General features: G+C 39.3%; 2 protein-coding genes across 3 annotated transcripts; both read left to right on the top strand.

Annotated features, from left to right (window-relative positions):
- The first annotated feature begins 28 nt into the window (after positions 1-28).
- rad54l (RAD54 like) lies at positions 29-8696 on the top strand. The gene is made up of 18 exons (XM_062423948.1): positions 29-72; positions 190-273; positions 952-1062; positions 1180-1240; positions 1333-1468; positions 2006-2075; positions 2208-2496; positions 2605-2729; positions 2846-2996; positions 3121-3247; positions 5025-5099; positions 5243-5373; positions 5637-5747; positions 7205-7328; positions 7408-7486; positions 7570-7749; positions 7907-8070; positions 8482-8696. Exons 1-18 carry the CDS (start codon positions 70-72, stop codon positions 8681-8683), a joined length of 2223 nt encoding a protein of 740 aa, XP_062279932.1. The 5' UTR covers positions 29-69; the 3' UTR covers positions 8684-8696.
- A 1415-nt stretch (positions 8697-10111) lies between these two features.
- Positions 10112-22650, top strand: lrrc41 (leucine rich repeat containing 41). 2 transcript variants are annotated; one of them, XM_062423947.1, is made up of 10 exons: positions 10112-10315; positions 12939-13025; positions 13125-13189; positions 13276-14056; positions 15482-15709; positions 16726-16890; positions 18416-18514; positions 19310-19438; positions 21054-21126; positions 21985-22650. In XM_062423947.1, exons 1-10 carry the CDS (start codon positions 10204-10206, stop codon positions 22202-22204), a joined length of 1959 nt encoding a protein of 652 aa, XP_062279931.1. In that variant the 5' UTR covers positions 10112-10203; the 3' UTR covers positions 22205-22650. The 2 variants fall into 2 exon arrangements, with proteins under 2 accessions (XP_062279931.1, XP_062279930.1); XM_062423946.1 differs by having other exon boundaries at positions 16723-16890.
- The last annotated feature ends 4932 nt before the right edge of the window (positions 22651-27582 follow it).

Genomic DNA, 27582 nt, shown 5'->3' with positions numbered 1-27582 from the left:
TATCTACACAGAGAGGAGAGGAGTTAACATACTGTAGCTTTCATCTGCCTCACAGAGGAAACTAGGAAAATGGTAAGCATGCCCGAGTTATTATTAACTATTCCATGATGCCTTAAAGTGCTTTTGGGTGTTGACTACCAGCTTGAACTATCTACTGCTAACACTCTACGTTTAAAATGTTCATCCTAGAGAAGGAGTCTGGCTCCCAGTCAGGTTGCTAAACGAAAGCAAGGAGGAGATTCCTGTGAGGAGGATGAGTGGACATGTACAACTGTAAGTACATGATAACATTGATGTTTTTTGCCTGTAGTTGTACAGTGCATGACTGATACATTCAAAACGGTTCCATCCAGAGTTCAATGCAAAATAACAATTATGTTTCTTTCCATGTATGAGGGGTTGTAGAGACACGTACGCCAAACCATGTAAAGACATGTATATGTTTTCTTGCTTATTTGCATCACAGATATTGTACAACATACAACATGTGTACAGAACTCTTCTTATTTGTAAGGAACTGTTTTTTCAATTCAGCATCATCACAGCCACTTATGAGTGTTTATTTCTATATAAGAGTAATCTTTAAAACTAGTAATCCCCACAAACTGACTCAGACATCCAAGATGCACTATGGAGGTAGTGAGCACAGTGAACCTCCTCTAAAATGGAAAGATTTAAAGCACTTCATTACTTAACTACTTAACAATTATATATGAGAGTTTCCTACACATTTGAGAAAGTTCTAGAGATTATGTTCTAATTTATATCTTAATATTCTAACATATGCTATGTAACATTTGTGGATGACAAGGCACAAAAAGACGTATAACATTTTTCTTAATAATGTATAGCTATCTTACATCACCCTTTTTGGGAAAATGGACAAAAGGGAATAATTTAGCCATTTAGAGCATGGTTGGGATTAAAAAACTGTGTAATTCCTTTTCACAGGAGAAGAGGAAGAAGAGCAATAAAGACACGAGAGAAATCCATATCTCTCCTTTCAGAAAGCCTCTGACACAGCTGAGTAACCGACCTCCATGTATGGATGGTGACAAGCATGTAAGCACTGTTGAGTTATTTTTGAAATGAATCTAAGTTTTGTATGTGAATACTTGAAATTACTGGCTACACTTACATGCAATGACTTCTCTCACATATTTAAAATCTTTTCTGCAGGAGGAATTTATTCGCAGTATACTCTCCAAGCCATTTAAAATTCCCATTCCAAATTACACAGGTAACACTTCTTTTGTGACTGTGGCTTTTCTTTTATTTCTAGTTCATTAAGTAAAAATGTACTTCAACTGCTTCCTTCATCATTTCCTGCAGGCTCTTTGGGAATCAGGGCACTCGGTCTAAAGCGTGCGGGAGTAAGGCGAGCACTTCACGATCCATTTGCAGAAGATGCACTGGTTCTCTATGAGCCATTAGCTCTGAGTGCTCATGACCTGATCAAAGCAGACAAGTAGGTTAAAAATATCTTACTTAACTGAATATTCATGTGTTGATTGGAACTTGTCTTCCATTTAAGCAGTTTTTCTGTGAGATGTAGTGAAAATGGACTAATTTAAGCTGCATGGGGACACGTTGTAGGAAGACTGCAAGGAAGTGACAGAGAAGTGACTAAAACTGCTACTAAATATACAAAAAGGGAAATATGCACACTTTTCATCAGGTTTCTAAAGCCATTTGTGTGCGCATGTTTTTGGACATAAATGGCCTTAATGACCTGTTTGCATTTCAACATTTCTGCCTGCTCCACTGTCTTCCAGTGAAAAGAAAAACAAAAGTATTAGCAGAATCTCAGCTGTCCCTCCTCACAGTGAACAGATGTCACATGTAGCTGTAAAACACCGTCAGCAGTGATCACAAACACATTCTGTCATTCTCTCTATATGTAAGAATTTACATTGTCCAAGTCTGCGTTCCCCATGTGGGATTCAAATGTGCATCCCCCCGCAGCGTGTCTGTATAATGCATTTCTTCTCTTTGTCCGTTCTAGAGACAAACTACCAGTCCACGTTGTTGTGGATCCAGTTCTAGGAAAAGTCCTCAGACCACATCAGAGAGAGGTACATTTTAAGAATGTCTCACATTGATGAAGCTTGTATTGGTTAGTTTCTCTTCAGAATCTGCAGTACAGAACTTTTACATATAAATTAAGTTTATATTTCACGTTACATACATGTTTTTATTGTATTTAGGGGGTGAAGTTCCTGTGGGAGTGTGTGACGGGCCGACGCATCCCAGAGTCTTATGGCTGCATCATGGCTGATGAGATGGGCCTGGGGAAGACTTTGCAGTGTATCGCCCTCATGTGGACGCTGTTGCGCCAAAGCCCTGACGCCAAGCCAGAGATAGACAAGGTCATCGTAGTCTCACCGTCCAGTCTCGTTCGCAACTGGTACAATGAAGTAGGAAAGTGGCTGGGAGGACGTGTCACACCAGTGGCCATCGACGGAGGGTCAAAGGAGGAGATAGACAGAAAACTATGTAATGCTCTATAGAAAAAAAAAAAATACCACCAAACCTCAAATGGTGTCTAGAGATGCAGGATACTTGCTGCTTGCTCATCATTGCTTTGTTTGACTTGATTTCCAGTGAACTTCATCTCTCAGCGAGGTTTGAGAGCACCAACTCCAATCCTCATCATCTCATATGAGACATTTCGTCTGCATACTGAGGTTTTGCACAAAGGCAAAGTTGGACTTGTGATCTGTGATGAGGTATTTCAGCAACATCATTTAACTCTCCCACTCATGCATTACAGTACAGTACAGTACAGTACAGTAAAAGGACTGCTGATGAGATGATGTAACATGAATGCTTGTGCATGTTGTAGGGCCATCGGTTGAAAAACTCTGACAATCAGACATACCAGGCCTTAAATGCCATGAGTGCACAGAGGAGAGTGCTGATATCAGGCACTCCTATCCAGAATGACCTGCTAGAGTACTTCAGCCTGGTCCACTTTGTTAATGCTGGGATCCTCGGTATGCAGCCACACACACACACACACACACACACACACACACACACTAAAGAACTAAAACACATCTGAGTTATTACTGTCGTTTGTCGTGGTCCTCAGTCTTTGGTTTTTCCCTTCGATTGCAGGGACAGCACAGGAGTTTAAAAAGCGGTTCGAGCTTCCCATCCTGAAGGGTCGAGACGCAGATGCCAGTGATAAAGACAGGCAGGCTGGAGAGGAGAAACTCAAGGAGCTGATCAGTATCGTCAACGGGTGAGCTCAAAAGCACACATGCAAGCTATTTTTTCCTAGTTCATTTTTTGTTATTGCTACATCTTTTCCCTGTGAGGCATTCTGTCTGCTCTATTTCTGTGACAATGTTTGATTTGTTTCTAATTCTGTACACTTCACACTACTTATCTGATGAAGATGTTGGACTGTGATGTTGGTGCTTTGTCTCTGATCTGCTGCGTTATAATAGAATACAACAAACGTGACTCAAACTATTTATCTAATTAATCATCACTTAACACATTTTAAACGAATCCAGTGTGTGTAGTTTAATTATCACATAAGGTATTTGAAATTAGCCTCAGATTCATAATGTTATATTTGTGACTGATTGATCAGCTCTGTTATCAGGGATTTGGTGCTTCTGCTTTCTGTTTTAAGTTCAACTACATGTTATCTAGTAATGTCACTGCGTGTCAAAAAGCTACACACCAACCCTTCCTGTGCAATTCAGTTTCATTTATATAGCGCCAATTCACAACAGAGGTTATCTCAGTGAAGTCTAGACTGTACTCTTCATTTTACACAGAAAGGGGTGCTGACTCACTTCATGTTTGTCCATTATGCAGTTTCAGTTAAAAATTCGATCACAATGTGGACAGAACCAAGATCATTGTTATTAATATCAATTGTAAATGCAAAAGTCTGTGACCAGATGTCAATCATGTGTTAGTAGCAGGTAGAGATGGACTCTTAAGGGCTGTCACACTCTTTACGACTTATACAGTCTCTTTACAAATGTATTACAAAAGCAAATGAATAGACAAATCTGTGGAAATGTAATCATTTAATACACCTCGATATGGGCACCATTAGTTGTACGAAATACATCAAGACGGTACTGGATTTCTTGCCATGTTGGCTGTAGCAGAGCCTCATCAATGGTGGCAATGGCATCAGTGATCTTTTGCTTCAGGTCGTTGATGTCACGTATCTTTGTTTGATACACGATACACAAATGCAATGTGATTAAAAACTTTGATAACCACTGAGTTCATAGAACAAATCTGATTAACATATCTCATCAATTGCTTTTGTAATGTTTTTTTTTAAATTGTAAAGAGACTTTGTGGGCACCCTGTATAATTCAGTTTGTTTTCCTTTTAACAAGATATAATCCCCAATGTTGAGTTGAAGTTCTTAACCCCCACATACTGTTCATATTCTGACTCTAAATTAGTGTCTACACCAATTACCATTCAGAATTCCCCATCAGTCATTAATAAATGTTTAATTAATCCTTAATGAAGCTGTCAGAGAGAAAAGTCTATTCATGGAAAAAACATTTACAACCACTTTTTTATGGTCCAGGAGAAAATTTTATAAAATATGAAGAATACAGCATGTTCCAATGGTGTGTTGTTTTTTAAAATGTTTTGTACATTTACAAAAATGTGTATCAGCTGCACACAAATAGAAAAAAATATGCATTTTATTCCTTTTTTTGTATACTGTGGGTAACATCAGGAAAGGTCTGGCTAAAAGAAATGTGTATATGGTATTTTTACAGCTCTCAAATGTAAAAAAAATGGGTCAAATTTGACCCTGAACAGTATGTAAGTGTTAAATGATCAGCTGGACAAGGCACCAAATACTGCAAACAATTGGTCTTATGTAAGCATAGCACACTTTGTCCAAAAAGCATGTGTAACACTGCAGTTAAACACATTACATATGTTATGCTTTGTTTCACATATTGCTTGATATAAAGATAACATTAGGCTGACTAACTAATGGTCTGCATGGTGTGTGTCAACAGGTGCTTGATAAGGAGGACATCTGATATCCTGTCGAAGTATCTCCCTGTGAAAATAGAGCAGGTTGTCTGCTGCAGGTGGGTTTGATACTGAAGCACAGATTGCATATTTGGGAACGTTTGATTTAAATCATGTATGCCAACAGGAAAGATTCCTGCAGACACAACTCAGATACACTTGTAATATTAGTGGTACTGAAGGTGTGACTGTTTCCCTGCAGGTTGACACCTCTGCAGACAGAACTCTATAAGCGCTTCCTGAGGCAGGCCAAGCCCGTTGAAGCATTACAGCAAGGCAAAATCAGTGTGTCCTCCCTGTCTTCCATCACATCACTCAAGAAGCTGTGCAATCGTAAGTGCTTAAACTGAATATAACACACTCTGAAAAAGGTTGAATTATTATAATAAACAGACAGACTGTTTTCTCCTTTTTTAAGCAGGTACAACTTTATTCAAATACAGGCTCAAATGTAGAGTAAAGTAGAGAAGAAACCAAACTAACACTTACTAGTTGTCTGTCATGACATTAGCCATACAGCAATGTTGATACTATATTTGTTACATGTCATCTGAAGCATGTAAAAACAATTATTGTTATGTGTGTGTGTGTGTCAGACCCAGCTCTCATCCATGATAAGTGTGTTGAGGGGGAAGAAGGCTTCGAGGGGGCGCTGGATCTGTTTCCACCTGGCTACTCCACTAAAGCTGTGGAGCCTCAGCTGTCTGGTAAGAACCTGTACAATACAGCCCAGTACATCTTTGACATCCAGCACGATGGCACCGGTGGAATCACTCTCTGAAACGCCAACATTTGAATTGACTGTGTGTAACGGGGGTAGAATAACCTTGTTAAGATGTGTGGCCACGACTTTAATGGCTTGGAAAATTGCTGCTACTTTCATAATCATTACATTCCACAACAATATTACAACAATTATCCAAGTCACGCTGTGTTTGTTTGTTCCACCTTTCAGCCAACTATTAATCCAGTAGGGCTGGGTATAGTTTAAAAAATGACGATACCAGTAAGTACCCTTAAAGTGATACTGATACCAGTTGCGTACTTCATTCAATATCATCTTGTGAATAGAAGCATTAAATTGCTTAAAATGGCACCACAGACAGGTTGTAGCTTCTGTGGCAGTGGGCCAATCACATGTCACATTAAATCGTAGAATGCTTGTATTGATTGGCTGTGAGAACATCCACACCAATAGTCATATTTTGTAGCTCTGGGTGCAAAAAGGATGGATTGCAGCTATCATTTGACGGGAGACGATTAGATACTACTTGATATGGATTTATTTTGGTATTGTACTGATACTCAGCCCTATGCTCCAGTCTTGTCATGTTTTTACATTTTTACTCTTTACAGACTTAAGAAATGAGATACAGCATGTTAGTGAGCTTTGTTCACTTCAAGTCAAGGAACACTTCCATCAAATCAACAGAATACATTTAGTCCTCCGTCTAGCATTACAAACATTAACACCTTGTTTCCATACACTAAATCAGATATATGCAATAGAGCAATAACTGGCATTCTATCATTGGCAGAGCAGATGATCACACTGAGCCTGATAGCCACAGAATCTGAATAACAACCCACATTAGTTTTCCTGCTAAAGTTTGCTTCTTATCTGACTTACAAACATGAACACACATCATCGTCCTGCAGCTTGTTGAACGAGTCACCAAACAAACCTTCACTGGGGAAAAGTGAAGTAACATCAGCTGCAGCACATTAAACAGCATGTAAACATATTCATGTGACTTGGGTGCTGGTGTCATCCCTACTCTTTTCTACCAGTGCTAACAACACATTGACTCTCATGTAGGTACAGCAATTTGTTTTCTTCCTGCACTGTGGCAGCCTGCCAGCCTGTCAATGAAACAAGACACACACAGTTGCTCCAGCTGCTGACATGAAAAGAATTTCCCCAGAGACCTTATTTTGTACCCCTTTTTTAATAATAATGTGTATTGAAATGAAAATAGAAATAAGATTATTTTTGTGATTTTATCACACAGACGTAAGATCGACAACAATCTGAACATTTCACTGTCAGTCATCTAGATCATGTTTTAAATGTATAAAAGTGCCATAGAAAGTTCTACTGTTAATATTTTATTGTTTTCTAACATGAACTGAATATAGTGTTTAATTGTTCCCTCTGTTCCAGGGAAAATGCTGGTTCTGGACTACATTCTGGCGATGACAAGGACCACAACCAGTGACAAGGTGGTGCTGGTCTCCAACTACACTCAAACACTGGACCTCTTTGAGAAGCTGTGCAGATCTAGAAGGTGCATGTCAGAGAAAACTGCCATTTATTTCTGTATGTTTTATATGAGTTGTCAGTTAAAGTGAGCTGTTCTTTTACAGATACCTCTATGTTCGACTGGATGGCACAATGTCCATTAAGAAACGGGCAAAGATTGTGGAAAGATTCAACTCTCCATCTGTGAGTTGGAAACTGTTTAAAATGACACCGTGAGCTTTGAAAAGCTGTTAGCTAGCATCTGTCTTTTTTTTGTTGATTATTAGAGCCCAGAGTTCATCTTCATGCTGAGCAGCAAGGCTGGTGGATGTGGCCTCAATCTGATTGGTGCTAATCGCTTGGTGATGTTTGATCCTGACTGGAACCCTGCCAATGACGAGCAGGCCATGGCGCGGGTTTGGAGAGACGGCCAGAAGAAGACCTGCTTCATCTACAGACTGCTCTCTGTTAGTTCACCACTGCCTGTCTATTTTTACACTTGAAGTAAAATAGTAATATTGTATATAGACAAATGGATTTTTTGACAAAGATATAATAATGATAGAACAATGTGGTGCTGTTAAAGAGTTTCCATATTTAAAGTGTGTGTTTGTGCACTGACAGACGGGTACGATAGAGGAGAAGATCTTACAGAGACAGGCTCATAAGAAGGCTCTGAGCAGCTGTGTGGTGGACGAGGAGCAGGATGTGGAGCGTCACTTCTCACTGGGTGAACTCCGAGAACTCTTCACTCTTAATGAAGAGACCACCAGTGACACGCACGACAGGTAAAAAACAAATCACTCTTAAAAGCGCTTCACGCTGCTCACTCTGCTGACTTTTAGTATTCTGACCCACAAAAAGATAATATTGTACATATAAATCTTTTTTTATTCAAAAAAAATCCCATGACTGTCCAAAATAATATTTGTTCTGCTACAAATACCTTATAATCTAACTAACATAAAGTAATCTGAAAAAAATACCATCAAATACGGGAACAAACACTGTTTCATCAGTAATTTCCTGCTGTTCTCAATATCAAAACTTAATTTATGGTGAGACATCCAAGTGATAATATCCAAGGAAGAAATCATTTCACAAATTCAACCCTAATATGCAGACTCTAAGTATGTCTGATACAGTACAGACTCTCTTTTTCATTTTGAAAGATTGATTTTATGTTTGAATGGTGTTAGGTTTCGCTGTCGGCGCTGTGTGAATGGCAGAGAGGTCCGGCCTCCTGCAGATGATGCTGACTGTACCAGCGACCTCTCCCAGTGGAACCACTGCTACGACAAGAAAGGCCTGAAGGACCCAGTGCTGAAAGCCTCGTGGGACGCTGCCGTCTCCTTCGTCTTCCACCAGTGCTCTCACGAAGACCAGAGGGGGGTCGTATAGCATGAGGAGCACATCAGACTCTGTCACACTGTCACATGTACACATATATATAATGCTATTTATTTGTTGTTGAGTTTTTCTGTTATTTTTTTAATGAAAACTGAAAAATTAAATAAAGGAGAATGGTTGGTAATCCATCCATCAAGAATACTGTAACTTCTTCATATTAATAACTGCTCTGACAAAATGTGTAAACACTGGACATGGATTTGTCAGTTATGCTTGTGCCCAGTTTACTGAGTTGTGTGCAGATAGGACACTCTAACATGTTGGAATAAGATGTGATTCACACCTGCCTGTGAGTCAGCTGATTGTAGGAGGTTTGAGGGTTTACTTTATTAAATCCATACAGCCAGCTGAAGATGATGCTGGATAGATGCCATGACACTATAAAACTGTACTACTACTAGGTTGAATTGTAATTTAAATTCCATTCAAGAATATTTGTTAAATATTCTTTTAGCATATAGTCCACAGTATCTGTGTCATTAGATGAGCTCCAGCTTTGTGTTAGTGGATCATAATGGGAGAAAGAGTTGAGTTACTGAGTAATTTACAAGAAAACACTGGAACCTGTAACCTAAAGACTTGTTCAGAAAAGGAGGAAAACAAAGTTTTGACTGGACAGTAAGAGTAACTTCAATAAGTGGTCCAACTAAACTGGTTTCAGTAATACATCCTTGAGAGCATGTTTCTTGAAAGATATAACATTCATATTCATAACCAGTGATAGTTCATCTGTTTACACTGTCAGCCTCACTGTGTAATGATTAGATGAGACCTTAGAGAGAAGCTCAAGTTCATCATTGTCTTGTCTGAAATGTTTTTATTCAGATAACACACCAGAGGTTTAACTGAAATAAAATTTAAAAAAATTCTAATGATGGGGCTGAGTGTGAGCTATTTAGCAGATACATTTGCAAAATAAACTACAAATTAAGAATTGTGTGAACTTGACATAATCATACATTTTAACAAGACAGAAATGTACTGTAGTAAAACAGTATCGAAGGGAACGATGGTAAAAGCCAGAGGACAGATCAGGACGAGAGTTTGATAGAGAGACAGGAGTAGGTGTCATGAAATGTACAGGAAGTAACAGCTGATCCTGTAATGATCTGATGGTCTGAGATCAGACACTGAGAAGATACCTGATAGTGAGCATTGGAGCAATTAACTGGAATTAAGATTGAAGAGATATTTTACAGAGAAGTTTGAGAAATGACTGTTCCTTAAGAGAACTCGGTTGATTTACATAATGTCTGTTCTCTTTCTATCATGTTATTATTGTTATATATTTGTATTACTTTTATAAATATTGGCACTCTTAATGCCGTTCACACTCCTTATCTGTTGGTGGCGCTATTGCACCATTTATGTGTTTGTTAACAGTATAGAGCAAATCAAAAGAAGAGCAGCTGCCGTCATGCTGTGTGACTTGATAGTGATGAATGAAGTCAGTGTACATAAACTCTGCTAACAACCTCACTTCTTAGTTAAAGGATACTAACAACTTAACAATGCAAGCAGACAAAAGACAGCCAGAGGAGATAACATTATGTCTGAAGAAGATATGTTTACAAGCAGTCAGGAAACATTTCGCTGCTGTTGGCGCTGAGGCTGTTGTTGGTGGTAAGTAGGAAATATTAACGCTTATGTATTTATACTTATGTATTCACACTTAGAGAAAACAAACAGGTTGACTTATCTTACACTCAGATAAGGGAGATACTGCAGCTAACTGCTAGCTGCTAAAAGCTAACTAGCGTTAACGTTGACTGTTATACTAAATATCTGATCAGTTAGAGATGCTAACTACAACTTACTCCGTTTAATATCTATCTCATATAGTTATTGATGTTTGTATCTGTCCTAAAACAGTCATTAAAATACTGTTTTATAGGTATTCCTGTTAGTTAAAGTCTCAACTTGTAGAGAAAGTGCTCAGCAGCGCCCTCTACTGCGTGTTATGGTTATAAAGATGATGTTTGAGATGATGCTCTTACTAGAATAGTGTTTAATAAACACCAACTAAGTGAACATTAGTCCAGAGTGTAGTGTAGTGACACACTGTTACACCTGTACATGTTCTAATGTACACTACCGGTCAAAAGTTTTAGAACACCCCAATTTTTCCAGTTTTTTATTGAAAAAATGTTTTCAAGCTTACCATCTTGGTGTTTGTTCCTAAGGTAGTCCTGGCTTAGCTTGGACTTATGTTTTGGGTCATTATCTTGCTGTAGGATGAACCCCTAACTAACTACGTGCATACCAGAGGGTTCTGCATGGTGCAGCAGAATGCTGTGGTAGCCGACCCTGGATCCAGAAAAACAGCCCCAGATCATGCTTCCTCCTCCATGTTTAACAGTTAATGTCACACACTGAGGAACCATCCTTTCTACTCCATGTTTAACAGTTAATGTCACACACTGAGGAACCATCGTTTTGCCTACTTACAAAACTCCTGTGTGATGAACAGAATATTTTAAATTTTGATTCATCAGTCCATAACAGCTTCTTCCAGTCTTCAGTAGTCCATTGGTGGTGTTTCATGGCCCAGGCAAGCCTCTTCTTCTTATTCTGACGTCTTAGCAATGGCTTTCTAGCTGCAACTCCACCTGTCAAACCTTCAACTTAAAGTCTTCTCTTGGCAGTTGAAACTGAGACTTGCTTACTACGGCCACTATGAAGCTGTGCTTGAAGCTGTTGTCCTGTGAGCCGTCTATCACGCAAGCTGTTGACTCTCAGAAACTTGTCTTCTGACTCTGTTGTGGCTTTGGGTCTGCCAGACCTCTTCCTGTCAGAGTTTCCCCCAGTTTCTGAATGCTTTTTGATGGTGAAGGAAACTGTACTCACTGACACCTTGAATTTCTTCGCATGTTCTCTGTAGGAAAGACCTACGTGTTTTTGTATAATTTTTAGTTTTGGGTAACCTTACCTTTTTTTGAACCGGGGAAATTTCAAAAACAACAACAAAAAAACTCCATAACTATATATCCATAGTTTTTTTTTTCTTTACATATCCCACACAAACATTCTCTATACAGATCTTTTTTTCACAATTATGTTCAAGGCACACACTGAGCAGCACAGTGTACACAGGAAAGCAACTTATCAGTGTTCTCTGGTGGACAAACTATGTCATATTAATGTTAACACTGTTCCTCAAACACCTCATAATCATAAACACTCCCCCAGAAGATATTTAGACTTTTCAACATAGTAAAAGTGCACGTGTAAACAACCATCAGACTCAACTGGGGACTCAACTGCGCTCAGGAGGTAGAGCGGTCGTCCTCCAATTGGAAGATTGGCGGTTCGATTCCCGGCTCCTCCAGTCTACATGTCGATGTGTCCTTGGGCAAGACACTTAACCCCTAATTGCTCCCGTTGCTGTGCCAACGGTGTATGAATGCGAGTGAATGGGTAGTTTTCTCCTGATGTGCAGGTTGGCACCCTGCGTGGTAGCTGCCTGCCAACAGTGTATGAATGTGTGTGAATGTGTGTGAATGAGGTGAATGAGTTGTAGTGTAAAGCGCTTTGAGTGGTTGAAAACACTAGAAAGGCGCTATATAAGTACAGTCCATTTACCATTTACCATTTACTCAACTGGTGATTTACTGTGGAAACAGACCTTCTGTTGGTGCCACCTTTATTAATAATAACGAAAAAAGTAATCATTAAAATAAGACGCTAACATAAGCATTACGTGGACTCTGTTGGACTTTGTGAGTAGTCTTGCTGCAGCATGTTGAACTAGTTGAAGTTTGGAGAGGTCATATTGAGTGAGATAGAAATACAGCGAGTTACAGTTGTGTAAGCAGAATGTAATGAAAGAGTGAATGACACTCAGAGATATTGCAGAGTTGCAGAAAGCATGACTGTGCAACTGACTTAACCTGCTGGTCAAAGTAGAGTTTGTGGTCAAAGCTCTGGGTTTTGATGCGACAGGATAGAGAACCTCAGTGAGAGGAGAATAGCTGGCTGGAGGGGTGTGGTGTTGAGATTATGGCTTCTGATTTTTGTGAGTTTAACTGAAGAGGTTTGGAGAGAGCCACGTGCTAACATTTGTAAGACAGGGTTGTATTTTGAGCAGTTAAACTGGTCCTAAGTGGAAACTGATATATATATGGTTTGATTCATGTCAATTCAAACTCACTTTACTTTAACTGGTATGACTGCCACTCATTCATTGTAGCTATAGTGAGCTGCTCATTTGTGTCCGCTGTGTTTTAACCTATCTGTCATAACTTAGATCTTCCAACGCCTCTCTTGGAGGACCTTCTTCCTCATCTGACTGTATGCCAACTGGATGAACTCCAGCCTGCTCTAAATCTCAAAGGTAAGATGCTGTTTGATCATTTTTCTTTGTCTGCCTTTGTTTGAATAACAACTATTCATATTTAGATTTCCATTCAATGATCTGTTTGCGTTCCCTCAGGAATATCAACTTACTCTGGATGGATTAGGATCCTGGAAGACATGTGTGGATGTGCTGCTGACCGTGTATGTGTAATGTCTTCTTAAACAATGACTCATGTGTAGTAACATCTAGAGCCCAGATGTGATCTGTCTCCTGTGTTATATTTCAGACGCCAGACTTTCTCACAGAAGAAGCAGCCAAACATGAAGTGATGAGAACGCTTTTTACAGTCGTATTCAACGGCTTCACAAACACCTTTGTGAACAGAAACATCACAAATTTAAACACCCCGTCGTTCCTGCGGGCTGCAGCTAAATGCATCAAACATTTTTTACTCTTTACTGGCATGCATAAGCCTCTTAAGAGTTTAACTGCTGAGCAGAGGCCTCTTCTCAACCTCTTAGAGCAGTGTATCAGGAGTGTAGGTGTATCACAATCTGCAGATCTATCAAAGAAGAAGACACAAACTGCGCTGTACGTCCTCCATCGCCTGTTGGATCATGGGGTGGCTAAAGAACTTGTGGTACATGTGAAGTGTCCCCTTATGCTGGCCTGGCTCCTACATGGAAGAGGATCTCAGTATGTGAACTGCAAGCTGAAGAAACTGATGCACAGCAAACGTGCAAACTGTGTTTCACGAGCTGTTTCAACCAATGCAGACGAGGCCAGTTGCAGTCCAGGTCTTGAGACTTTGGACAATCAAGATGATGAAGTGACTCCATGCAAACGATCAAGGCTGGATTCTGCGTGTGTGGAGGCGGCGGGATCTGTGGACCCACAGGTTATCTGTGGAGCCTTCACTCCCTGTGGTGGTCCTCCAGCAGAAGCTTGTCCATGGGGAAAGATTGAACATCTGGAGATCAGACAGTGTGGGTCTGACTCCCTCACAGTGCTGAACTCTGCCCTGCTCACATTTTTCTGCCTTCGCTCTCTAACTCTTCACAGCACATGTAAGTCTGCGAATGAATGTGCCAGTAGGATGAGGTTCAGGAGTTATTATGCTCTTAGTAACATGTATCTGTGTTTCTGACAACATGATGAACTATTTGATTATATGAACTTCCTCTAGTACTGCTAACAGCTGACAATTAACTGTCACATTTCTATGACTAGTGTGTTCAAGAGCATCATTCTTTCTCAAGAGCTTTGTATTTAGCTATTGTTTAAAATGATACCTGATGCCGAAGCAATATTTTTTTTGATATATTCTAGAAGTATAAATGTGATTTGACATTTTGATGCTTTAGATACTTGAACATTTCCTACCTAAATAGTTCTGAAGTTTGACACCACCTCTGGCTCTATCTCGTTAGTGTTAAACAGAAACATCACAGTGAATATTATTTATGTATTATTGACATTTTTGGTGCACTATATTTTTGTTTGATAATGGCATTTGTTTTTTGTTTTTTTAACACACTTTATCATAAATAATTCAAAAACTCTGGGAGACAGAGTTAAACATGTTTTATACTTAGGGTTGGTACCTTTCACATTTGAACTGATAACAGTACAGGTGTTAGGTATCGGTGCTCAAAGGTACGTCATTTCAGAAGTTTACTCTAAATCTGTAATGCCTGAACTATCAACCAAAAAATGTCATTACTGAAGTCCCACACTTAGTTTAAATGTTTATGTTTTATATGTTTTGCCTATTTATGTGGAACATTTTAAATACAATATAAAATGTATGAAAATGTGAACATATAAAAATAGACGTTAAACATGTGAACATATAAAAATAGACCTTAACACTAGGACCGCCAACATTGGAACCCCTACAACCGCTGCAACGGTCTGACAGACACAGACAAGTCATATTATTCTATCAAAGAAAAAGGCTGCAGGTGGCGCCAAATCATAAATAACAAAACAAAACACACTGCGTAACCCAACAGATCACCACTGACCCACTACAGCTGAAAAAACAACTGAAATAAAAAATAAGTTAATATGTTTTTATTTATACAGACTTATTAACGTTATAAAAACTCAAACGGTTCTAATTAATACTCCATAGTACTGACAGAATTCGGTCGGTACCGCTAAAAGTACCGACCTCCGTACCCAACCCTAATAATACTTGGATGAAATATTTTCTGTAAAGCATGAATTATAAATGGGAACAGTAAACGGAAGAATGAAGAGCTGGACTACACAGTGTTATAATCTGACCGCTGACATCAAAATTCAAAGGGATGAATTTAAACACATGGTATCTGTCAACAGTGTACTTGAGTAGAATCCATTAACTTTGTTGACTAAAATGAAATATCACTGTCAGAGAAATGACATGATGTGAAATAGTTGCAACATGTTTGTTGTGTTGTGCAGGAATGACTTGTTGTCATGTGTGTGTGTGTGTGTGTGTGCAGCCACCTTCAGTGTATCAGATGTGTTGGGTCTGGCTGGCGCCCTGAAGCAGCTGTCTGGAAGCTCCCACAGCTCTCTCACTGATCTGAGCGTCAGCGTCCTGCCAAACATCGAGCTCATGGACGTCCTGCTGGACACAAACCCCAGCTTGACTTCCCTCAGTGTGGAGTTCCAGACCGATTTATGGGAACAACGCCTTATTCTACGTCCTCCACTGTTAGAGAAGTCAGGTACTTTGAAGCTTTCACTAAAGTCGATTAACACACAGTGAGCAGGATTCAAAGTGTTTCATACCTGCTGAAACACAAGGTTCTTTTTTAGGAGAAAGTGCTGAACCAGGTTAAATGTTAAGTTAAATATCCTGTCATGGTCAGGAGGGGAGTAATCTCTGTGCTGTGGAATGCTTTAAACCACACTGACAAAGGCAGTTTGAAGATAGCTAGCCACACTGCAATTACTGCTGTTGTTAAAGTTGTTCTTTTTAAGTATTATTCAAACTGTGGAAAGTTCCAGAGGTCAGCAAAGACTGTAGAAAACACTGCCGTAGGTTCCATGTTGATGAAGCATTTAAGGACTGGATGCTCTGGACTTTATTTGATGTTAAATGATAATTCTGGTTTGTTCTAGCCATCATTTCTATTAGTAATTACTAGTGATTATGTTCATTACAATTAATCTATTGATTACTTTTTCAGTTTATAATTGCATCCATAAAAGTCAGGAAATGAAGAACACTGGAACGCTTTATATGTCTTCTTTTATCTGATCAACAGTCGAGGCATTTTTTGGCATTTTTGTTTGATACATTTCTTTAACAGTTAACTGATACACTCACCAAGTTGATTGTTGAAGTTGACTGATGAGATAAGGACCTTTTTCAGTCAGATGATCAGCCTGGGAACAAAACTGCAGGATTTATTTGGAAAAGACAACAAAGGTTAACAGTGAAACGACTTCCTCACCTGTCTGTTGTGAACATCTGTCACAATTTACAGACTCTGCTTCAACATTAACCTGCTGTACTATTTAGAGACATTACAGTTACATTTTCAGTTTGACCTCCAAAAAATAGTTCAGACTGTGTCATAGTGATGCCATCACATTCTCAGGTCTCTTTATTGACAACAATTTTCTTATTACTTGATAGGAGTAATGGTTAAAACTACAAAAATAAAGTTGGTAGAATATTCTGCATGAATGATAGTGAACCAGTGCAGTTGATTGATTCCTCTCCTTCCCACAGCAGAGCTGGCCCTGGAGAAGCTGACAGTCAAAGTAGCTCATGTCCAAACAGATGTGACCTTTATTACATCTGTGCTGAGACGCTGTCCACATCTCACTTCGCTCCATGTAGCTGGGATGAGACTACCAACTGGCTCCTCCCAGAGTCAGCTCCTCACCACTCTGTCAGGTAATGTGTCAATGTGCAGAATAATAAGATAATAATAAGAAATGAATGATAGTCAAAGGCTGGTTAATAACTATATTTTTCTTATAGGCAATAAATCTCATGTGCAGAGCCACACTGGTGTACATATTGTGTGTGTATACAAAGCACGATACATCATATTCTGGTTTCAGTACAGGATGATGGTATACGCCCTTTGTTGCACCTCCACCGGTCCCTTGGAGACCAGGTGTACTCCTTTTTTGTTGCCTGTGTTGGGGGGAACACTTCTAAGGGCGTTCGCGGGTCATCAGCTGGGACAACCAATCATGGACGTTTCGCTCCTTTAACCCCAGTACGTCTCTCGGTGGTGGAGCGATGGCAGGGATCTCTCCCTGCCGTCCCCTGCTGATGCCCTAGGTGTTAGCTTGCCCTCAACTCTTCTCCTTCCTTCTCAGCCATAGCCAAAAGCTCCCCCTCTCTGCCTCTTCTGCAAGCTTGTTGTGTTACATAACACAACCTCTCAAGTTTGCACGTTCTTTGCGAAATTGTAGTAAAAAGTCAAGAGGTAGTGTTATGTGAAGCTCTGTTTTGCACAGGCACATTACAAGAAATCTCTCACCTGAGTGTTTCTTCTCACTCTTTGGAGCCATTTCTACACAAGCTAAAGTAGTCACTGTCTTCACATACAAAGGAACATGTCACCCTGTGCAGCGCAGTGACTCACTGACATGTTGCTAATAGGTTTTGGACAACAACAACAGAGGTCTACAGCACTCAGGAATACAATATATCAGGCTTTGGATACACACACTTGTAAGTTCATCAGTTTATTCTTGGTTTGGCTCTGCACATAAGATTAGTTGACAATAGGAAAAATAAGGAAAAGTGCTAGCCTTATACTTCACCTATGGTCACGAGCTTTGGAAAGAGACCGAAAGAATGAGATCGTGGATACAAGCGGCTGAAATGAGATTCCTCCGGAGAATGTCTGGGCTCAGTCTTAGAGATAGGGTCAGGAGCTCAGACATTAGGGGGAGGCTAAGAGTAGAGCCACTGCTCTGCATTCAAAGGAGCCAGCTGAGGTGGTTGGGGCACTTGGTCAGGATGCCTCCTGGACATCTCCCTTTAGAAGTGTTCCAGGTGGGTTGGACTGGGAGGAGACCTGGGTAGACCCATGAACACTGGAGGGATTATTTATCTCTCCTGGCATGGGAACACCTTGGGACCCCCCAGGAGGAGCTGATGAGCGTTGCTGGGGAGAAGGATGTTTGGGTTACTTTGCTCAGCCTGATGCCACCGCAACCCGGCCCCGGATAAGAGGCACTCAATGGATGGACGGATGGACGGATGGATGGATGGATGGATGGATGGATGGATGGATGGATACTTTAATGTTAAATAAAAGGAGAAATGTATTGTTTTGTGTTCACAAAAAAAAAAAAAAAACACTAAAAGGAGAGCAACTTTTCATAGATAACTCACCAGTCAAGTCACTGATTATTCTGAAGTGCTGTCTGTCAATGTGAATGTTATGATCACCTTTTAGAGTCAAATCCCTGCTTGAGGAGTCTCACTTTGGAGGATCTGAACCTGTCTGATTGTCTCCATGAGATCCTAAATCTACTGAGAGGCTGCAAGTTGGAAGGTAAGGAAAGAAGAGAGAGTCATGACTGCAGGAGAACCGGTACCTCTTTATCTGTTTATCATTCTTTGTTTTAACCACAGAAAACACAAGAAAATAGACTTGAAGCATAAAAATATGTTTTGGCTCACATTCACACCCATATGATAAAGTGAGAGTGATAGCATGAGCTGTTCTGGAATAAAATGCAACAACAAAGCTGTGTAGACATCCTGACAATCTGATCTGATACCAACAGCTGACTGGAACATAAAAGCAAAGAAGACACAGTTTCTTCCTTTTCATTTTATTCATTAATTCAGTTTATTTGTGGGAATGTTTAGAAAAGATTCTGCATCTGTCAAGTTATGAATGTTTATAAAAAATGAAACAATACAGTTGAACATGTGTGTAGTCTGGAGTTAGTTTGAGTGCAGCAGTACATTATAGTGACTCTATATTTTTACTAATGTTCATAATATGAATGTGCTCCCTCAGGGTTTAAGGATCATATTAGACCTGCAGGCGTTGTATCAGCCTCACATAAACCACAGCTGAAATGCAGCAGACACTCCACACATTCTAATTGTGACAATAATTGTAGCCTTCAGAAGGGACATATGCGACATTAGAGTCTTTCATAAATGAAAGGAGATGCAACAATTGCATACTGCATCATTAAGACCACTCAAGTGACTTTTTTCATCTCTGTCAGCGTTCTTTTCAGGCTGAAAGGTCTAAAACATGATTCACTTCATTTTAATGCATGTTTAATGTGCTGAGTCCAGTACACAGAACCATTCTCTGTCTCTGTCTCAGAGCTGCAGTTTAATGACTGTCGCCTTCTTGAGAAGTGGAGTGACAAGCAGCAGAGTTTGCAGCAGTTGGTTTCTGCTCTGAAGACAGTGTCCACTCTCCACACACTCAGCATGGCTCAGAATCGACTAGGTAAGAACCTCCTCTGCGTCTCTCCTAACACGTATCAGTACCTACGCTAAAAACTAAAGTATTTGCAGCCACAGTCACGTTTAGCTTCTGTTGGTATCCTATGATTGCTCCAGTGGTGAAGTATGTATAAAAATTCATGCTTGTTTGCTTCCACTGCTGTCATGTGAATAGTAGACATTTAGTTTGTTAAGATAAACCAAGGGTATCAAACTCATTTTAATTCAGGGGCCACATACAGCCCAGTTTGATCTCAAGTGGGCCGAACCAGTAAAATCATTCCATAATAACCTACAAATAATATATAATATATATATATATATATATATATATTATATCTTTACTATAATAAACCATCTATTTACTGTGACGTCTGTTTTTTCAGATTATTTCACACAGAAGCTGCTTGACAACATTCAGAGAGCAGAGAGAGTGTATTTTTTAGGTTTTACACCACTACTATCACACAATATCATGTCCTGTTGTTGCACCTATACAAAAGTATGACATTTTAAAATATTTGTATTTTCGTGCATTTTGGGCCACTTTAGGAAAAGACATCAAATTTCAGAGTAAAAGACATTTGGAGTGTTTTACAGCTGTTAAATGTATTGTGTTGAATTTGATTATGGTCTGGATGTAAAAACTCTGAATTACTTGTCTATAATTTTCATACTTTGCGTAGTTTTCCAGCGGTCCGAATTGGACCCCTTGGCGGGCCGGTTCTGGCCCACGGGCCTATGTTTGACACCCATGAGATAAACAGTTGATGTACTTATTTGTACTTTGTTCTGTGGATGTTTTTATACTGCAGTACAGTTTCTCAGTGATCACAGTGTATCCAGCTCTTCTAATACAGCCATGTTCTGACATCAGCTGATCACAAACCAAATGAGCAGGTTGAAGCTCTGGATTTTGACTTTCAGGGAGCACTTCTAGATATGTGAACCTCAGATTTTGGAACTTTATTCATAAATATCCAACATCATATCTATACATAAATAACAGAAAATCCGTAAAAGCATGATACGTCCACTATAAGTTCTGTGGTCAATTCTCACATTCTAATCATTTTGGTGATTGAATGAAGAATGACACTGGTAGAAAGTGTAGCAGATAAATGTCTCTTCCTGTTGCCGTTAATCTGAACTCCTGCTGACTGACAGATCAAACACACTGTCAAATCCTTTCCTCCAGTCCCCGATCATCCCAATTTAAACTTGGTTCAGTGTCAAAGTGGCTGTAAACAACATGTTTATATTGACAGTGAGTCACATTCTCATCCACTCTACAGTTCTCCTCAGTTCTCTACTGAGCGTTATAATGTCTGTCATTGTTTTGGTTTTACAGCATCTGCACTCAGAGCTCTCATCAGTCTGGAGCATTTAGCAGCTAAACAGACCAGTGTTGCTCTGTGTCTGCTGTTGCCTGTTTATACAGTGTTAACAGCTTGTTTAGCCACCCCAAAGTGGCCTTGTTGTTTACACAGTGTGAATTTCATTCCCTCTCAACAGGCAGGTGACTTGTATTTGTGGTAATGATGTATCTCTAACTCATGAATAATGTACAAAACAAATGTTTCAACTGTGTCAACTAAATTCACTCCCTGTTTTAACAGCCAAGAGTGTGTGTGTGCTGGCTGAGCTGTTCTCAGGATCCTCACCAAGCTCAGTGAATCACATAGACATCAGGTAAGAGTGCCTCAGGCCTCAACATGCTCTCTGGTGGTCTGGATTATAAGGCTCACTTCATATTACCTTATTATTATCAACTTTTAAATACATGATTACACAGAAGGAGGACTGTGGATTTAGTCCTCCATCACTTCCATTGTAAGAGCATTATGAAGAGATCTTCTAATGGTCAGTATGAACAGGAGGAATGATTACAGCAAGAAAAACTGCTTTAATGTTCATTTAGGCTCCTGACTGTGAACCCATCCTTTAAGATGCTCTGCACAGCTGTTCATGTTAAAACTGAAAAAGCACAGTTCTCTCTGCATTATCTCAAGATGTATTTTGCTTTTGTACTCCTCATTAAGATTTCACTGTTTCGAATAAAAACTGAAATTTAACTGAAGAAAAACTTATATTCATCCTCAAAACTGTGCAAATTATACATCTATAGGATCTATAGGATTAAATATATGTGACTTGATCCTACCACTATCATTCAGTTCATACATCTGTAAGAAAAATATGAAAGCTGTCAAAATCAGTCATGTTGTAGATCACAGTGGTGATATTGTCATTCATTTTATTTCAGTACTCCTGACTTATACTTTACCATTACTGTCATTTAATGTGTAGCAATACTGTCACTCAACTATGTGTAATAGTATTTAATTTATTGTTCTGACATCAATTAGTAAGAAAGTAAGTGCTTTCAGTAAAATACCAAATTAAAAAAAACAACAACTAACTTTTACAGCTTATATTAAATATGATTCCCTTTTCTACTGAAGGTCTGTGGTGTAAACCCATCATAATAACAACCTATAATGGCATTATATAATAATATATTGCTTCCATGTGTTTTGTCCTGAACAGCTCTAACTTCATCCAGGCAGCTGAGCTGCTGGAGTTCTCCGAAGCATTGAGGACACATTGTCCACCACACCGACTGACCCTGGATCTCAGGAAGAACCCAGGAGATCGAGACCCCGACACATGGAATACTGCACTGAGGAGGCTCCGGCCGCTCTGTGTTCTCCTGGTGGAAGGCTGGAAATCTACAAACACTATGGCAGACCACATCAGCAACATGTGAACTAAGTCTGCTGGAGAAGTGAAAGTTATAACAGTTTGTAATTTTGTCTTTGACAGAGAAGTGTGATAGTGGTCAGTTTGACTTCAGTTTAGACTGTAACAATAGATTGGAATGACCTCAAAGAAGTCCAATCTACAGCTGCTGCAGGAGCTAGTCTCTATTGTCCATCTGCTGCAGTATTCTTCTAAACAGTCATATTTTCAGCTGTTTATGGTTAAATACACTGAATAACTTCCATTCTGTCTGAATTATGACTTGAGAGCAACATGGAAGCAGTGTGAATGTTTTGTTAACACTGAGAGGACATATGAACAGCAGAAGTGGATTAAGCTGTATGAACTGTTTATGATAGAAACTATCTGGAATTTCTACATTTCATACAAAGCTAATGAGCAGGTGAGCTGTAAAACGTTGTGATGTAATGCATGTAATTGCATTAAGGCACAGTTGGACAAATAAAGGCAAATCCTGTTAGTTTTGACATTTGAATCATTTATTAAACCAACGTCCATTACACTTACAGAGTCTTCTCTTGGACAGAGAGTGAGTGACAGTGGACTGTAAGATACAACTGAAAAACCTGGAGGATTGATGTTGAGGTGAGGAGCACTTTCACAGCAGCTGTCTCACACCTCTTCATTGTCATTTTCTTTACATCAGAAGAACAGCATCGACACTGACTACCAATTCATCATTAGTAGGAACCAAGTAGAAAAAAAACGGATTAAAAAGAGCTTCATCTTTATCTTAGTGGATTGTTTAAAGCTAAATATCGTAACACTTTAATGTAAATTGTTTGTTTTTCCTTGTATATTCTCATGTTTTAGTAAATTCAAGTTGAAGAGAGTGAAGACCCTATTTCTGCATGCTAATTGGTTGATTTGGTGGGTCAATACAGGACAGCACTGCAGTCTAAGTCTATCTATAACCATCTCTTACATAAAACAAAGACACAAATGCACACCACATACACACTCACACAAACTGCTGCAACCTTTCAGCCTGGCCTGGCTATCTACCAGGCTGCTGAATTACTAAGTGGTTTCACACTAAATCAAATCAATAACTTTTGGCTATATTCATACTCCATAAAGAAGTCACTTTTCAAATGAGGGTTTTCTATGATGTCACCTGTCTCAAATTTAAATGTGGCCTTTTAGCTGATGCTCACCTTAATGCCGAAAATGTTCTGATCATCTGAAAATGAGACGTTTTAAGATTTAAAGCTGCAGCTGCAACCTAACATGGTGGCAGTGTGTTCAGCATCTCATGATGGGAAGCTAAATTTACTTTTTGAATGAGACATCCAGATAAGCACACTCTTAATGATACTTCTTATTAGCTAATTTGTTTCAAGCATACTCCTGCCTTACTGCAACATGCAATAATAGTTCCTAAACACAACTTAATTGTTGCTCATCATCGCAGTCTTTTTTGGAAGACTAAGGTGTGACTATGTTATATAAATGTACTCAAACATCAAGACTCATTTCCCATCATTACAGTAGTATTATTGCATAAGCTGTTAGCTGTCTAAAAGCATCTGTGTTAGCACAACACTTCATTTGTTGAGTTGACATATGCTTCACAGAATAATTGGACATATGACTGGGTCACAGTCTACTTAGCAGTCACAGGAGGTTAACATAATGGTTTTCTTGCATTCAGCAGTAGTTACCCAAATTTCTGGTTTAGAACTCAAAACAATTCAAATGTTTCCCCTCGAGAAGTCACCTCTTTGTGGAGTATGAATCAGACCTACAGTTACAGATATTGGGGCTTGAAAATACTTTCCGGTACTTGATTAAATGGTGGGTGGGAACATGTGTAGTCCAGACTGTTCAGAAAAGGGTTTGAATCGTCGCTTTGATACCTCTTTCAATGTGAGGAAACTATCACTTTATCAAGACTTTTAAAAAGAACTAGAAGATAAAATGAAATAAACTCCCACCCTGTTACATTAACTTCCACAGCAGTTTCCACTATTACAATATGGTGCTTGTTCCTCTCTTGTTTCTGTATATACCTATTTTTACATTGTCTGTACAGTGTCAATGTACATGTAATCTATGTGGAGTGTGTATGTCAGACAGTGAGCGAGCTGCACATCACATACACAGAGACACTCATCAGTCTCTTCACAAAAACAAAAAAAAGGATTCATTGAGTCAAACATTAACTGCGAGTGAGACTGAGTGTCATTTGGACCTTTAAAGGTGGAAGTCAGTGTTCTGCCAGGATGGTCTGTGTGTGTGTATGTGTGTGTGTTAGTGTTAGTGTGTGTGTGTGTGTCTGTGGAGCGTTCACAATCATCCTTGCAATGTGTCACCAAAAACCCAAATGAATCAAACTGGTAAAGCAAGACACACATTCATACATCAACACGTATGTGCCCTATCATATTGAAAACCACACACTAAAGTCACACATTCATGCCATTTTACACATACACACATGTGCCTTAACAAAAACACGCACGCCGGAACCTACAATACAATATCTCGAGAAGGCATTAAGGAAATCTCCTTAAATAAATATAAATAAATTAAATCATATATAAAAAGAATGGGTTAAAAAAACAGAAATTCTGTTAAATACAGCAAAAAAATCTCAAAATTAATACAACAGTACTTGCTCATAGACAAAGACTGTATGGATGCAAGAGACAGGTACATTTTGTAAACAATGACAGGAGGACAGACAAGCACGCAGACAGGTAGACACATTCACAAATCATTAGTGAGCAAAAGGCCTGTTGGGGCTCAGTGGTGGGTGAGGGTGGATGGGTCAGTCAAAGTTTGTGTGGTTACATGTTGTGGGTGGGGTCAGGTGGGGTCAGGTGAGGTGGGAGGACAATGGGGCCAGAGGGCTGTAGTGAGTGAGCTGGAACTTCTGAAGTAGGAGTGTGTAGTGGTGTGTTTGGCAGTGCTGCTGCATCAGGGTGGCTGTGGTCAACAGACGTGACTGGTGGGCTGTGGCACAATGGAAAGACATTTTTCCAAGATGACCGAATGTTAAAGGGTACAAGATAGTTGTGACATCTGTTTGTCAGCTTACACGTTCCAACCAAGGATAGACCATCATCATCTATCACGGAGCCAAGGCAACAGCTGCTGGTTGATTCTGTTTAGTTAGCACAGTTCAAACCAGTGAGGAGGAACTAAATACTGAAGACGATAGTGTAGCTTTTGGTTTGTCTTCCATGTAATGTGACTGCGTGTCCCTATGTGAAGTGATTAGAACATGGACACCAAACTCATCTGTACTGTAGGTTACTGACTCTAGTGCTGCTTGCTAGATAAGTGTAGCAATTACTGTACTGTCAACATAATAGCACTACTTCTACCATAGTGCATGTTTAATGTGAGAATATGTAACCTTTGAAATAAGTAACACCACCATCCTCTCACATACAGTACAGTATGTTGAATTTACAAGAAATACTGCACACTGTTGCTCAGTTCAGAACAATTGTGCCTAAAGTTAGCATACTGTAGATATATATATATTTCTCTATAAGTAATTCTGGAGTCAATTTACTGACTTTACTGACTCTTTTCTACTTGTGGCACTGTTACACTATATTTTAGCATTTAGCTTCATCACTTGTAGCAAAAGTGGCTGCTGTCAATCAAAAGTTACATTATCTCACAAGTGTTAGCACGCTATCAGTCAACATAGTGTAATGCTGAATTCATTTAATGGAAACACAAGAAAACCTGTGGTTATTCTGAACTGGCAGTGTTCATACATTATTTTAAGATGGTTCTCATCACGCTTGCTAACAAATGAAACACTAAACAGTCTATAGGTAGCTCATAGCTTATTCGTTGACTTACCAGAAGAGTTTCTCCTCTCAGCTGCTTATTATGACTTAATATACTGTAGATACAAAATGACATTTTTGTTTAAAATAATTTGTATTGCACATGAAAACACTTAACATAGTGTATAATAAAGTCTAAGCACTGAGCCTTCTATCATTGAGTATAGTTAATGCTCAGCTGTTAGCACAGACACTAAGCATAGTGCAGTATTGTCCAAATTCTTCAGTCTATCATACTGTGTCATGTCAAAGATCACTATGTGTATTGTTAGTATTGACATGTGGTATGAGGAGGGTGTGAGTATGTACACTTAATGTAATATAAAGAAACTGTGGTTTGTGCACATTCAAAAAAACGGAGCTATAATGATTATGCTCACTGAAACAATGCAGAACACACCAGCTGTTCAGTTAGATGAGTGGCAGCCCATGTTGACAAATTAACATTAACATAACCTCATTTCACGCTTGATAAAAATGTGTATTTAACAGAAAAGCAACAATATAGAGTTTATATCTGCTTACTCAACATAGTGCTGACAACTCCAATTCACAACACAGCTATAGATGACACGGTGTCCATGTTCTCCTCACCTGATGGCTAAGTGACCAACACACAGATCACCTTATCAATGTCTTCTTTTGTAGCTACACTTTTTAAATTCATCTTGCTGGCAGACATTATCTGACTAACAGAATGAAGTTAAGATGGCACAGTTTTGCAATGCTGAGGCTGACCCAGACAACATGGTGAAACTACATAATTTAGCAATGCCAGAGGGACAAAATGACAGGAGGACTAACAAGCCTGTTGAAGTCCTTTGCACCCACCAGGTTGTGGCAGTGTAAAAGTGCTGTTGATGCAGTTTGCTGCCAGTGATACAACATTTTGGACACAGTTTCAACTATCAATGTGGTGTCTGAGGCAGAAATGTGACATGTAACTGATAGAAGTACTGATGGAACAGTGCAGCTCGTCTGTCTATCTGATGCTGAAGCCTATGGTGAGAGTGTGTGTGACTCTTTTAACGTGTGTAATGTATGTTTCAATGAATGTCTTTTAGTGGTCATTCTTGCTTTGTGTTAGATGGTCTTGTACACAATGATATATGTGTGTGTGTGTGTGTGACTTTGTTAGTTTGTTTAAGCAGAGGAAAACTACAATGAAAATCAGTTAATATAAAACAAATGAGCTGGATTTGAAATCAACTTTAGAGTGAGTGTGCCAGAGCAACTAACATATGTAATGAATCCCTGTTAATTCTTCCAGACTGTATGTGTGTACTGTATTAATGCATGTGAAGGCACACACAGTACTGTTGTCATATGAAAACATTGAAACTCAAATATTGGTGTTTTTCTTATGTAAATGGAAATGAAAGAACTACATCTACAGAGAAACAAACTCAAATCAAGAACTCAAATCAAGGCAGTTACTGTTAGTTCCAGTAAAGTAAACGTGGAGATGCAAGTTATTCCCCCAGCAGCAACACTGAGTTGATGATGTTCCTGTGCTGGGGGATTGTGTGGGGGGGTTTGTCTGAGGGGGGTT

This window comes from Scomber scombrus, chromosome 8 (assembly GCF_963691925.1).
Source record: "Scomber scombrus chromosome 8, fScoSco1.1, whole genome shotgun sequence".
Taxonomy (NCBI): domain Eukaryota; kingdom Metazoa; phylum Chordata; class Actinopteri; order Scombriformes; family Scombridae; genus Scomber; species Scomber scombrus.
Note: the sequence above shows the minus strand (reverse complement) of the source record. Positions and strands in the feature narration are given on the sequence as shown.

Bases quoted from the DNA above. Each gene is read 5' to 3' on its own strand.
- rad54l (XM_062423948.1), top strand. The intron at 3,248-5,024 runs GTGAGCTCAAAA...GTGTGTCAACAG, and splicing joins CTGATCAGTATCGTCAACGG to GTGCTTGATAAGGAGGACAT. The intron at 5,374-5,636 runs GTAAGTGCTTAA...TGTGTGTGTCAG, and splicing joins ACTCAAGAAGCTGTGCAATC to ACCCAGCTCTCATCCATGAT.
- lrrc41 (XM_062423946.1), top strand. From the start codon at position 10,204: ATGCAAGCAGACAAAAGACAGCCAGAGGAGATAACATTATGTCTGAAG. The intron at 13,026-13,124 runs GTAAGATGCTGT...GCGTTCCCTCAG, and splicing joins GCCTGCTCTAAATCTCAAAG to GAATATCAACTTACTCTGGA. The intron at 21,127-21,984 runs GTAAGAGTGCCT...TGTCCTGAACAG, and splicing joins GTGAATCACATAGACATCAG to CTCTAACTTCATCCAGGCAG.